General features: G+C 40.4%; 1 protein-coding gene across 2 annotated transcripts in view; it reads left to right on the plus strand.

Annotated features, from left to right (window-relative positions):
• Positions 1-13,534: 13,534 nt before the first annotated feature.
• The window catches only part of lamc1 (laminin, gamma 1), a 327,165-nt gene continuing 325,247 nt past the window's right edge, over positions 13,535-15,452 (plus strand). For both annotated transcript variants that reach the window (XR_013933869.1, XM_080439567.1), the window contains exon 1: positions 13,535-14,377. Coding sequence is in view for 1 of the 2 variants with exons in the window: in XM_080439567.1 (XP_080295693.1) it covers positions 13,990-14,377 (388 nt within the window). In the remaining variant the exon portion in view is untranslated. The remainder of the gene's footprint in view (positions 14,378-15,452) is intronic.

Raw genomic sequence — 15,452 nt, forward strand, 5'->3', positions numbered from 1 at the left:
AAATGGAACGACTTGCATCGTTCGCGACATGCATGGCTCCAAATAGGCCGGTGCCCTTTTGCCATGGTAAAGGTTATGATATGTATTTCTCCTAGTAATGGTTCATTCTGATGTTTCTGGCTGAATAAAAGGAGAAAGAACATTTTCTGAAGTTTAAACTTGACCCAATTCCTCCCAGAATGTAATGACGTAACCTATATAAGCCAATATCGGACGGACAGACGTACGGATGGACAGACAGACAGACGGACAGACAGAGAAATGTGAAGAAATTCCCTCTAGGTGTTTGTGTTCCTGAGATATCGTGTTCCACAGATTACATCATACTATACATACTATATGGGTGAGCAGACCATCACAGTATCCTTCAGATAGAAGTGGACCTCGAAATGAATTTGATAGAGCTCTGATCCCATGGTACGGATGGGCGATCACATATGATTGGCTAGTTTGTTGTCATGGAGTCAGGAGGTGCGAGCTCCTTATAGCTATTAATATCAATCAAACTATAGTTTGACAGTATCTGTGAATTTACTACACACGCCCAATCATTAAATCGTAGTTTAATAGAGCGCACACACACACACACACACACACACACACACACACACACACACACACACACACACACACACACACACACACACACACACACACAAAGACTGACAGACACAGACACACGTGTGTAACATGATCTAAAACTAGTTTTAGACTGCAGCCTGTGACATGCGTACAAGCTGTCAGGGTGTGTTCTGTCGCTCTGTTCCCAGTCCAGATTCTCTCCATGGTGGTGGACATGAAGCTCTGAGGGAAACTGAGGTACACAGAAGGACCAAAAGAAAGAAAGAAAAGAAGATCTGCAAGGAGGAGAAGTGAAGGGGGAAGTTGTTTTGGGGGGAAAGGCCGGACTACGATAGGGAGGAGAGGGTTTCCGCATGGTTTGACTTGATTTGTCAGAGTCGAGGTAACTGCCCCAGTTACCAACCAAGAAGGTCTGGGGAGCTATTCTAAGGGGCTGCCGTTTGCCTTGTAGTTAGGGTTTTTAAAGGAGAACGTGTGGGTCTCAGAATGCATTCTTTTATCACCAAACTTCTCGTCGCGTTGACCTGTTTGGCCGGCTGCGGCCACGGTGTCATGGACGAATGCGGCGACGAGCAGAACCGAGTCCAGCGCTGCATGCCGGAGTTCGAGAACGCCGCCTTCAATGTGACTGTGGTGGCCACCAACACCTGCGGCGCCCCGTCGGAGCAGTACTGCGTGCAGACCGGCGTCACCGGGGTCACCAAGTCCTGCCACATTTGCGACACCCGGGACCCGATGCTGCATCACAACGCCTCGTTCCTGACCGACTACAACACCCACCAGGACACAACCTGGTGGCAGAGCCAGACCATGCTGGCCGGGATCCAGTACCCCAACATCATCAACCTCACCCTGCACCTAGGTAAATACTTAAATACACCAAGCCTCATCTAACATACAACAAAAGTCACCTGGCACCTATGGAAACTAGCAATATAGTACAACAAAACCCACCCTGCACCAGTGTACAGTACCAGTACACAACTTCCCCTGTAGCTTGTTCTGCTAGACCCTGTGCAAAAGGCTGCTTTATTCTACTAGATGGATGAAAAATCTAATTTTGTGATTTATTATTTCTCTCTTAATTCTCTGTGAAACCAAATGCACAAGACACAAAACAGGCTGAGGTGTTTCACAGCCAAATGTGTTCGTTTAACACATCCTACACCCGTACATTTCTATACATAGGTCCTATATCACCTTGCATGTGTATTCAGCTGTGTGTTGTTGTGTCCTAACCTGGCTCTGGTGTTGTGGATACTAGAACAGGCCTTTCTTTGTTGGTTGCCCTTCTTTAAGGAACTATAGGTTTATTGTATAGCACTAAATCCTACATTAAAACATAAGTGGAGTGAAATGGTTCGGCTACTGCTCCAGTTTTTGAGTGCCTCACAACTTCTGTTACAGAAAAGGCCTCATTGAATCAAGCAAAGTAGATTGACATGGCTGTATATGAAACATCACGCCTGTGGCACTTAAATTAGTTCATATACAGGATATAAATATATAAGAGCTACTTGGTGTGCGAGACAGGTTTAAGTCTATCCACCCAGCAGCACCAGTGTCTTTAATAGTGCCTGACATTCCTGAGTGGTTTAGTCATGCAGTTCTCTGTAGCCAGCAAACCTATCTTTGTAGCCTTAGGTAACAAAGTCTGATATTAGGGCTGTGCTGAGATTCCTGTGTTTGAGGTGGAAACATGTGACATTCATTGACTTGTGTTCTGTTTGTTGTCGCTTTATTTAGATTTGTTGCAAGCCCTTTTCCTAATTACAGCCCCTTTGTTTTTCCTACTTGCCTCCCAGCTCAGCCTTAGGCCATGGGATTGTGGCAGTCATGACAAAGACCTGTGACATTCATTCATTCATTGTGAAACATGTTGATAAAAGTCAGCGAATAAAAGAGCGTTTCATTTGACTGCTAACTTAAAGGGATAGTTCACCCAAAAAAAAACACCCCTTGGAGACTTGAATTCATGGATACATTTTTTTTGTCGGATTCCTAACCCAATAATTTGAAGACCAGCGGACCGGTAGGCAATGGTTCCCGTAGGAGACACAAAGGAGAATCTTTGTGTCTCCTACCGGAACCATGCCGGTCATCAAATTATTGGCTTAGGAATGCGACAAACACAAACATATATCCATGAATTCAAGTCTCCATGGGGCGACTAACCGAAAAAAGTCATTTTGGGGGTGAACTATCCCTTTAAGGAATGGTTGTGAAATTAGGTGTTTGACTGGAACATGATGAAGGCTTGAAACACATGGTTCCCTGGCTGGAATCTTCAGACAGTTACATGTCTGAATGATTTTCACATTCACTGCTAAAAGTTACTAAGTTCCTCAACCAGACCAACAGAACGTAAGTCTGAAGATAAAGTTTGAAATATTTCTTTTTCTCTTTTTCATTTACTCATTTTCAGGATATATTCATTATGAATGGCTTCAAGCCAGTCCATTTTAATTTCAAATGTTTCACTCTCTTTTGTGAATTTAACCCATTAAGAACGGGAAAGAATCTGTGTAATTTTAAGATTTATTTGGCTATTCAAAAATAGCAGATATACAAGCTCATAGCTCAAGCTTGTAGATCTGCTATTTTTCGAAAAGCCTTGATTTTTTTTTTCAAATTTGTGAATGTATATATATTTTTAAAGCGAACATTTTTAACTCAAATCCTTGCTTCTGGGGGTCCCTGGAATAAAATATTTTGAGATGGGGGTCCGCGACCAAATACATATAATTTTGGGGGTCCTTGACATGAAACAGATTCAAATATTTTTGAATAGCCCAAAGAAATCTAAAATGACACGGATGGGTTAACCAAATGGAAACATACCGAGAACAGAACGGTGCGAACAGGTCTGGTTCTGACTAATGAACTGATTCACATAAACACAGTTGCGATTTAAGCTCTAATTTAAAGAGGCTCTAATTATCTGCGGTGTGATCAACGGGAACGGACCCCCAACAATGGTGCCCCCCCCCCTCTCCGAGGGCCCTGAGGGTCCCTGAAGCTGCTCATTACTGAGTCACTAAACAACTGGAAGGACTTTTAATTTAAGGAGTTTCTAATCTGTGTTTTGGGCGTCGCTGCTGCTCCTCAGGGCATCGTGGGACATATTATCTCAGCTGTCGGGTAGAAACCGTTGTTCAGCAAATTCTGATGCAGTTTTAGTCATAGTCTTTTGAATCAAATATTTTGGTTGTCTGAAATGTTTTAGTTTTAGTCAAGTTTTAGTTAAAAAATTCAATCGCATCTGTCATTTTAAGATTTCTTTGGCTATTCAAAACGTTGCTATCCGGCAGAAACCAGCTAACTAACATTTTTTTCCATAAATCAGTGCTATTGAACACCCTTTACGTCTATGTGTTGATTAAAAAAATATTGAACCAATGAAAAGTACTAAAAATATCTTCTGACAAAACCAGCTAACTCCATTGAATCCTCAAACGTTCTGCTAAACCAGCTAACTCCACCAAAGGGGGGTGGAGTTAGCTGGTTTTGCTGACTCCAGGCTCCACCCCCTTTTGACCTTTGACCTCCAACCTCAATGTGAGCTTGGAGGTCCATTCAGCTGTTCTTATCAATGATGAACCTTCTAACTCCACTTGTCATTTCCTGAAAAATGAACATTTTGGAGTTAGCTGGTTTCTGCTGGACAGCAAAGATATACAAGCTCGAGCTTGGGCTTGAGCTTGTAGATCTACAAGCTTGAGCTTGTAGATCTGCTTTTTTTCTTTTTTTTTATCCTTGAAAATGTGTGCAAATTCTTTTAATACACTTTTTTACTCAAATGTTTGCTTCTGGGGGTCCCTGGAACAAATTATTTCCAGATGGGGGTCCACGGCCACATACATATCATTTTGGGAGGTCCTTGACATGAAAACGTTTTTCACGTTTTTTCAAAAATAGCAGATCTACAAGCTCATAGCTTGGCACTCGGTGCCGTGCTATGAGCTAGTATATCTGCTATTTTTGAATAGCCAAAAGAATCTAAAAATGACACACAGATGCGTTCCCGGTCTTAATGGGTTAACTAAATATCATCAATATTTAGTCAACTAAATCTAAAATGTTTTTTTGGCAGGCCGTGATGGCATCCTGATGTCTGATTTAACTGACTCAGCTGCCTGCCAAAAATAGGAGATCTACGTGTTGTGAGCTTGTAGATCGCCTCATTTCGGAGTGGGACACCTACACGCAACCAACTATAAAATACCTTGTCTTATAGTTCTACTGGATTCTCCACTAGTCCCTCCTTAACGTTTTAGTCTAGTTTTATTTGTTACAAAATGTCAGTAAATTTTGACCTGATGGTCAAGATTCAATGTATCCTCTGAGCAAGCAGGCAGGCTCTATTAACTCAATGGTAAAAATGTCAGCACTTGCACAGGAAACCGGGTTCAAATCCGGGGTAGAAGAGGAAGGTTACATAGTGCAGCTTTAAATGCTGTACACACATATACAAGCAGGTCAGATATTCAAAAAATGGCAATGGTATGAGGCAGTTAAAATAGTAGCAATAACATATAGTAACAGATACAAATTTAAATACTAAAAATAGCAGCAGATATAGCAGATAGGACTCAGGACTCAGTCCTTGCACATAGTCACCTTCCTAAACTAATGGCCTAAGTCATTTTTGCCTAAGTCCTCATGACACACCTCTGGTAAAATCGCCTATCTCCTAATTGAAAAGGATCATGCTGTTCCCTCCCCTTACACTATAATGGCCTATCTCCCTAGTGTGACTTAGGCCAAAATAGGCATTTTTTTGGGCCTAAGTCACGTGGTTTCGTGACTTAGGCTAAACAATTTTAACATAGGCCACACGTCATTAATTAAACCTGAATCAAGTCAGGTTTAATCCTATTTAAATCTCTTATGTTACATAACTGACAGACAGTGTTATTTTTATGTTAATAGTCATAATTTATTATAAACATTTTGGGTGAAATGGTGTCAAATAGTTTTGTTTTGCATCATTTTTTTTTTTCTGAAAAACTTTTAAAAAATTGCTTAGGCCATTAGTTTAGGAAGGTGACGACATGATGGCCATCACTGTTTTATTTGGTCGGCAGAGCAGCCATTGAATAGAGCAGCTGTTTCAACATGGGTGCAGTACGTGATGATAGGCTGTTTCCGCTATGACGAGGTCACTTGGCACTTTCTCTCTAGGTCACTGGTTCTCATTGTGGGGTCCGGGGACCACCAGGGGTCCAAATGGACCCATACGGGTCTGTAACTCTCAGAGTTAAAGGTAGGGTAAGTGATATTTTTGGGTATTTTTTTCTTTTGTTTGTTAAAAAAGTACTATATTTTGATAGTAATCATTGCTACAGAGCGTTTGTTCGGTCACAGGGGTCTCTCCAGCTCTTTAGTAAACATTTTCAGGTAGGTGACAACATTTGAGCCAATCAGGAGAGAGCACTGAAAATGCATTTTCTGTTTAATAAAGAGCTGGAGAGACATGGGAGACTCCTTATATGGACAGGACACTCTATAGTAACGAGTGCTATCAGAACATATACCCATTTTGCAATTATTTGAATAATTGCAAATCACTTACCCTACCTTTAAATTAGCATTGAGGATTGCACAGTGTGGATTGGGGTCCCAGGCGTAAAAATCACATCAAATGGGGGTCCGTGGCCTAATGCAGATCAAACTGGGGGTCCTTGAATTTTAAAGAATTTTTAGATTTGAGAATCCCCAGTCGGTGAGCTTTGTGAGCTTGTAGATCGGCTATTTTCAAATAGCCTGCCTGTGTATAAAATACTGAAGTGGTTAATGTGTGTTTTATAATATAATAATTCATATCTGCAAAGTAACTAGCAACTAAAGTTTTCAAATAATTGTAGTGAAGTAAAAGTACAATTTAAAACCCCCACTTTAATTTCTCTCCCCCACAGCCATACAAATTCAATATAAACTAGAAAAAGTGCTCCTCGGAGCACAGGTCTCCGCCAGGTCAGGTAGGTTATTGTGGGCCAACAATGTTCGGAATTTGCCAATCAGGATGGAATATGAAAAATCGGACAGAACCATCTTGATCACTTGACTATAGAGATAATGGGTACCGATTTGCATGATGATTGGACAACATTTGTAGGAGTAATACAACAAAGAAAAGTTTTGAAAAAAATCGGCCTCCTGGTGGCGCTATAATAGGGCAATGTTAAAGTGTGGCATTTGTTCTTCAACTTAGTGCGAATGTGCTTGTAAAGTGTCAGCTCAATCGGACGCTGCGTTCATGATTTGTGGCATTTTGTTCAAAACGGGCCACTTCTGCAAACTTTAGATGTTAGCCAATCAGGATGAAATATGAAAAATCAAACCGTTCCATCTTGATCACATGACTATAGAGATCATGTGTACCGATTTGTGATAAAATGTGAAGGCTTAATATCCAAAAATGTGTTTTACATAAGTCGGCCTCTTGGTGGCGCTATAAAAGGCAAATGTGAAAAATGCAGGGCGGATGTTTTTCCTTGGCCTCTAGGGAGTGTGCGTGCAAAGTTTCACGCAGATAGGTGCAGTTATAGTTAAAAACACAAATCAGCCTTTTATAGCGCCACCATGAGGCTGATGTGAAAAATGTCAGGTGGCATTTCTTCCTCGGCCTAGTGGGAATGTGTTTGTGAAATTTCACGGAAATCACAAGCTGCGTTCATGATTTGAGGCATTTTGTTCAAAACGGACCAATCCTGCAAATTTTGGAAGGCAACCTTAGCCAATGAGGATGGAATATGGGAAATCGGACAGATCCGTGTTGATCACAAGACTCTAGAGATACTGTGTACCGATTTGCATGACGTTTGGATAAAATCTGTAGGAGTAATATAAAAAAATGGGTTTTGCACAAATCGGCCTCCAGGTGGCGCTATAACAGGCCCATGTGAAAATTGAGGCAGAGGTTCTGAATTGGCATCCAGGGAGTGTGTGTGCACAGTATCGCAGCGACCGGGCCAACGGTGCCAGAGATTAGCTGGTAACACACAGACAGGACGGACGGACGGACGGACGGACGGACGGACGGACGGACAGGGGCGAAAACATACTCTCCGCCAGGCCGAAAACTCTCTCGCCATGCCTTTCGGCCTGGCGGAGACAATGACACAACATGACACAACACAGACATTCTCCACAACACATTCACCCATGGCAAATAATTATTTAAATAGGGGGTACACTATCTAAGCGACAGACAGATAATGTTTAATAAGTTATTTTATATTTTTAGTGTCCATTTATTGCTGACAGGTTCGATTCCAGGTTCCCAGGTTCGATTCCAGGCTATCCCAGCATATGTGCCGATGATATGAAATTTGTCCCTGAGCAAGACTCTTAACCCCAATTGCTCACAGGTTCTCATTGGAAACAAGACCGCAAGGACTTTCATGAACGACCTGTTAAAAGGAATTATCCTTATCCTTACAGCTGTTGTTAAACAGTCATGGTGCAGTTCTGCACCATGACAGCCAGGGGGCAAAGTGTTTTTATTTACAAAGCCTTGCAGTAAGTAATACCCTATGGTAATACCTCATACAGGATGGATTTTATGAACCTAAAGTATACATCAACAAAATAGTTTACTGCATTATTATTTTACAATAGTAGGTGTTACTCTTCACTTTAACAACTGAACTGTAATTTCATGTGATTTTTTCTGCAAACTTCAAAATAAAGTATTCAATCAATCAATCAACTTTAGATTGTGTGGTTTAACCACATGAGCCCTAGTCAAAGCGTCCGTAGGCTTATGAGCTTATGTTATGGGGAAGTCATAATAGGCATTGCTACGTGTTGTGACCTTGTAGATCTGCTGTTTTAGGCAAAGACATTTGGTGTCAGGGAAAACAGGAGGGGGCCGCGCATAGAGCCCTGGGCTGGGGGACCCCAATCTACAACGTCTAGGGTCTAAGTGGTTAAAGGTAGGGTAAGTGATATTTTTGGGTTAAAACAAAAAGTATTTTGTTAAAAGGTTAAAGCACTATATTCTGATAGTAATCATTGCATAGAGTGTTTGTTCAGTAACAGGAGTTTCCCCGTCTCTCCAGCTCTTTAATTAACAGAAAATACATTTTCTGTTTAAAAAAAAATCTCAGCCAATCAGGAGAAAGTACCCATTTTTAAGCTTCATTTTTATAGTTTTCCAGTTCCAATTTTGCCTGCTCATTTCTTAGTGTCATCACTTCCAATTTCACTTAATCTATATCCTGATTGAGTTCTCTATCCTGATTGGATAAAATTGGAAATGAAACTGAAACGAAAATGCATTTTCTGTTTTATAAAGAGCTGGAGAGACAAGGAGACTCCTTTTACTGAACAAACACTCTATAGCAATGAGTACTATCAGAATATAGAGCTATTTAACACTTATTTTAACCAAAGAAAATCACTTACCCTACCTTTAATGTACTGTAATTGCAGAGGTTCAGCAGTGTTGAACAACGTACACAATATTAGAGTTTAACTCAGATGTCACAGACAGACAGACAGACAGACAGACAGACAGACAGACAGACAGACAGACAGACAGACAGACAGACAGACAGACAGACAGACAGACAGACATCAGTCCAGGTGTCAGCTCCACTCTGCAGAGATCAGCCTGGCCTTCAGAAATCAGAAGATCATCTCTGTTGATCAGATTCTTATGTATATATTCTTGTATAATAATAATAGCTTAATGTTTTTGTAATAATAGCTGCTCCTTCTTTGGCAGATCTTTGATTTAATCAGCAATGATAGAAAATACCTCACTCTCCTTCACTTCCTTCAGAATCATGTGCTGTACTTGACAAGCAGTGCAGAATTCAATACTGCTTGTGTTTTTGCATTGTCCTGTTTTATTTTTTTGCTACTTACTAACAAGAGAGACATTAAGACCCTGGTGTCGGGTAGTACACCTTGTGGTTGACAAGTAGCCTCTGCCTGAAGCTCATAAGCGCAATATCTCCCCGGGCTAAGAGGGTATTGTGTCCTCTGTATTTTGCTTCTCCCACGCTGGAGACTGCAGGGGTTTGAATCCTGGGTATAGGACATAGAATATCAACATAGTGACAGTATGTTTATTCTATATATTATGCCTCCCAGCTTTCATATTTATGTGCTCAAAGATGTTCACATTAATTTGGGTGGGGGGAACAATTCAAGGTTACATCTTGCGAGGTTTGAATGAATGGAAGATTTCCTACAACATTTAAATTGCTGGTAAGTTGTAAGTTGATATTCTACAGAGAACCCCACTACTGTATGCTGCATATTATAATTGTTATAATTGCAGCCCTATTGTAATCATGATTAGCTAAACTTAGAGAGGTTATCCTATACTTCAGAGAACCTGAGGGGTATGTTTGCTTCACTGATTGTATTTGTCATGATATAGATAAAAAGTGATAGTTTGCAGCCTTGCTGCGTTGTCTTAGTCTTTAAATGAGTTCTTATCCTGTCTATTGGTTTGTGAAAGTGACTTGGCAAGTGACATGATTGTCTTGTCAATGCAAAGCCGCTAATCAAGATGAAATCAAGTTGTTTTTGTGTGGTAATGAACCCTGATAGATAGACCCTATAATCAGTTGAATCTGTCACAGCTAAAACACCTCAGTGTTAGCACTTCATCTCAACATAGAATGTAGATTATCACATACTCTTGTCTGTCAGTGTTTGAGTGAAGGTTCAAGGTGCAAATTGACCTTTCTTCAGGCTTTCAAGGAATTCTGTATCAATCAGTAATAGTCGGAGACACTTATTTCTAACGTGGTCGTTTAATACATTATATCATAGGAGAAGTACAGTAACCACTTAAACTCTAGATACTTCATTGACCAGAGTTTCCCAAGGGTCAGTGGTGTAAAGTAAGTACATTTACTCAAGTAATGTACTTGAGTAAAATTTGGAGGTACTTTTACTTTACTGGAGTATTTCCAATTGTCTATACTTGTACTTTTACTCCACTACAATTATTTGAAAACTTTAGTTACTTTGCAGATATAAATGATCACATTATAAAACATACATGAACCACTTTAGCCCTATTCTCTAGGCTATTTGAAAATAGCCGATCTACAAGCTCACAACGTTGTGAGCTTGTAGATCTGCTATTTTCAAAATGTTAGTACTTTTACTTTTGGTACTTTAAGTACATTTTGATACCAATACTTTTGTACTTTTACTCAAGTAAATACTGAATTCCGGACTTTTACTTGTAACAGAGTGCTTCTACATTGCCGTATTGATACTTTTACTTAAGTAAAACATTTGAGTACTTTTTCCATCACTGCCAAGGGTCTATTCTATAGGGCCTATAGGCCCCCTCCTTTTTTCCCTCTACACCAAATATATTTGCCGAAAATAGCCCCAGAAAAGGGATGCTAGGGTTCAAGTAGCTCTCAGTGGAAAGCAGGGAGAGAGCAGAGCTATACACAAAGATAAGAGAGGAACTTGCTTGTGTCACAGGACCAAGCTGTACCCTAAACAGTACATACCAGGCCAGGGTCATGACATCTTTCTTGACTCTATGATATTCACATGGTACAACATATCCCGAGGCCAAAGGTGAACAGCATAGTAACAACAGAAGGTGTAATTCTACCATGATTTCTCCACTGGATCATACACTGTATTATGTGGTTCTCAAAGTGGGGTCTGGAGACCCGCGGGGGTCCTTGGAGGGGGACCGGTGACCAAGGGGTACCCATCAAAATCAGTTTATACTATTTGAAAATAGCCGATCTACAAGCTCACACCTTGTAAGCTTGTAGATCTGCTATTTTCATTTAATAAAATGACGCAAATTTCATTTTATTCAATTTGTCAGATTGAATAATCTTGAAAATGTTATACAACACAAATGTTATGGGGGTCCCTGGTACAAAATGAGAAAAAACAAAAGCTGACTAACAGCTAAAAGACACGCACGCACATCCCTGACCTATACTAGGCTGCTAGCTGGATCAAAAAGGTTGAAAAGTGTAAACATATGCACACCGGCATTATGCTCCCATATATGCAATTCTTTAACGGTATCGTTTAGCCACCAGGCTCTTCCTCAGACCTTCACGTTTGTTTTTTTAACAACACAAACGTTATGGGGGTCCCTGGCACAACACAATTTCAGAGGGAGTCCAAATACATATTAATTTGGGGGTCCTTGACATGAAAAAAGTAAATAAGAACTACTGCTTTATACTGTTGACAAGCATGCTAAATGACTGGTCCACTGTGTGTCTGCATGTGTCTGCTGGGTGTCTGCTCATCCAGACAGTTTGGCAGAGAACCAGCCATGGTTGCTGCTTCCTTTTTGTTCCAGACTTCACTCTGGCTGGCAGGCTGTGGCACTGCCATGGAAGCTCACTGCATGCTGGAAAGTAACTAAGCAGTGATGGAAGAAGTACAAACATTTGTTACTTGAGTACAAGTATCAATACTGCAATGTGGAAATGCTCTTGTTACAAGTAAAAGTAACAAAGTGAGTAAAAGTATGAAAGTATTGGCATCAAAATATACTTAAAGTACCAAAAGTAAAAGTACTCATTAGGCAGAATGTCCTATTTCAAGTTTTCAAACGGATAACAATCTTTTGAAAATAGCAGATCTACTAGTAAGTAAACATTCCTCAAAAGTGTACTTAACTTAAGTACAGTACTTCAGTACATGTACTTAGTTACTTTACACCATGCTGTGTAACTAAATACATCATTTACTCAAGTACTTAACTGCACTTAAGTACAGATTTGCAAGCTCCATTATTTCATTCTTTCCAGGAAAGAAAGAAAGATAAAGAGGGGGGAGAGCAAGGAGAAAAAAGAAACATGTCAAAGAAAAACAAATCACTGCTGCTTTTGCCTTTGGGAAGAACAATTTAATTTCCTGTCATGATAATAGTGAATAAATATTTGTTGGATATGTAAGGAGGAATATAGCTACCTTTCACAATGTTTATTGTAGCAACACATTGATTCCTAGAAGGGAAAGTCTTTACCATGGGTGTTTAGGGTTGGGAGAAAGTTAGGTCAACATGATTGTAGAGAAACAGCTATCATTATTATAGTAATGTTTATTGACTAAATACCTTAACAAATCTCATGCCCAGCTATGTTTGGCTGTAAAACACAGAGCTTGGATTGACTTTAGTTTATTTAAGTGTTGAGAAAACACCAAAGGAAAACTATTTAATGAAAATAAAAGATGATTGATTCAGGTGAATCATAAAAAAATACATAACAAATAAATAGATAAGTAAGTAATAAAGAATGTTTTTAAATAATACAAAAAACGATATGTTGATGAATTGAATACCTAAGACCCCAATGGAAACAAGACCGCAAGGACTTTTTTGGTGTTATCCTTTTAGACAAGGTGTTTGACTGTACTCGTGACTGTACTTGAGTGCGTGGGGATCTCAATTTAAATAAGCCATTGTGCTTTTATGAGGGATCCAGTTTAGAGGACCTTGTATTGTGAATTGTACTTCCATGTACTGTTTCCATGTCTTTTCTAAATAAAGTATTCAATCAATCAATCAATCAATCAATCAATCAATCAATCAATCAATCAATGCTGTTTTTACATTTCTGTCTAATAAAATATTCAATCCATAAATCCATAAATAAATACGTAAATATTTCATGTTTGATAATGAATGTTTTATACATGGGTCAGTAGATCAATCAAATCATCCTTCAAACGGAAGTGGACCTTGGAATTTATTTTCTGTGAAAGAGTTTCAGATCCCATGGCCCGTGGGGGTGGGGGGAGCGATCACTTGTGATTGGATTATTCGGTTGCCAGGGCACACAGCTCTTGGCTTTGAACAAGGGCAGGTTAGTTACCCAGCAGTTTAAGCCAATCGCAGCGCGAGCGCATCTCCGGCCTATGGGACGGGGACGTCGTCGGAACATGCGCAGTACACTGTTCACAGGGTGTAGTCGTTTGTGTCGGTTTTGTGTCCATGGCGGTGCAGAGCACAAAGAGCTGAGAGGAGGAGGAGAAACACACATACACTAAACACGACGAGGAGAGAGAGAGAGAAAAGTAGGGGAAAAGTTAGAAAGAAAGAAGGTGAGACAGAAAGAAGGGCTGCAAAGGAGGAGGAGGAGAAAAGAAAGAAGAAGTTGCTCGGGGAAGGGAAAAGGAGACGAGGGAAGAGCGTTCGTTTTGTTTGTTTGTTTGTTTCGGAGGAGAGAGAGAGAGAGAGAGAGGAAAAAAGTTTTGAGGAGGAGAAAACTTTGGGAGCAGCAAGAGGAGGAGAACGTTCTCCGCATGGTTTTACAGAGGAGGTAACTGTGGTGTTTTTAACAAACCAACACTGGTTACCTGCGAGGTTTCATTCGCGTAGTTTAATATACAAATAAAAAAGGATAACGTTACGTTCGGAAAGGAAGAAAACAAGATTTCATGATGTATAGTTCAAACAGTCCGCTGTTGCTGCTGCTGCTCGTGTCGCTGCGGAGCGGTGTGTTGTTCGGAGCCATGAACGACTGCTCGGACGAGCAGAACCGAGTGCAGCGCTGCATGCCGGAGTTCGAGAACGCCGCCTTCGACGTCAAGGTGGTGGCCACCAACACCTGCGGCGCCCCGCCGGAGCAGTACTGCGTCCAGACCGGCGTCACCGGGGTCACCAAGTCCTGCCACATCTGCGACGCCGCGGACCCGCGGCTGTTGCACCACAACGCCTCGTACCTGACCGACTACAACACGCACCAGGACTCGACCTGGTGGCAGAGCCAGACCATGCTGGCCGGGATCCAGTACCCCAACACCATCAACCTCACCCTGCACCTAGGTAAAATGCTTTTTGTTGTGATCGTACATACGCCAAAAAAAAAAACCGACACCTCACTCACCTATCATACACCTAAACTCACCCTGCACCTGGGTAAAGTAATTAAAGGGGAAATCCACCCATTTTCAATATTTAACTATGTCATTAATATAGCATAAAGGAGTTGTGTGGAAATAAGAAAAAATTAAAAAAAAAATTAACATTGCAAAAAAATTTAACATTGCAAAAAAATTAACATTGCAAATTACACTGTGATGACTCATCATGGTGTAATTTGCAATGTTAATTTTTTTGCAATGTTAAATTTTTTTGCAATGTTAATTTTTTTTTTAATTTTTTCTTATTTCCACACAACTCCTTTATGCTATATTAATGACATAGTTAAATATTGAAAATGGGTGGATTTCCCCTTTAAGATACACCAAACTTCACTCTGCACCTAGGTAAATACACTCAAACTCACCTATCATACACCAAAACTCACCTTGCTCCAAGGTAAAGTACATATAGGCTACACCAAAACTCAACCTCCACCAGTAGTACAGTACCACTAGTACACAACTTCCCTGCAGCTTGCTCAGGCAGAGCCTGTGCCAAAAGGCTGCTTTATTCTACTCGATGTATGGAAACTTTTGTGATTTCTTGTGCAGACTACTTTCTCTTTCACAGTTCTCTGTGAGATTAAATGCACAGGACACAAAACTGGTGCTTTGCCATTTCTAACAGGGTGATGTGTTACACAGCAAAATGAGAGTTAGATTTAACTAAGTGTAACAGCGGATCCCAAACCTGTGTACATTTCTATATACTTCCTAGGCATACTTCCTATATCACCTTGCATGTGTATTCAGCCGTGTGTTGTGTCCTAACCTGGCTCTGGTTTTGTGATGCTGGACATTTTGTGGATACTAGAATAGACCTTTTGTTTGTTGGCTTCATAGCATTAAATGTCGTATTAAAACATAAGTGGAGTGAAATGGTTGGGCTACTGTTACTGTTACAGTCTTTGAGTGTTTCACAAGTTAACATATGTTACAGAAAAGGCCTCATTGAATCAAGCAAAGTAGATTTATTG

The sequence above is a fragment of the Gymnoscopelus braueri genome (assembly GCF_963280865.1).
Source record: "Gymnoscopelus braueri genome assembly, chromosome: 10".
In the NCBI taxonomy this organism is placed as follows: Eukaryota; Metazoa; Chordata; class Actinopteri; order Myctophiformes; family Myctophidae; genus Gymnoscopelus; species Gymnoscopelus braueri.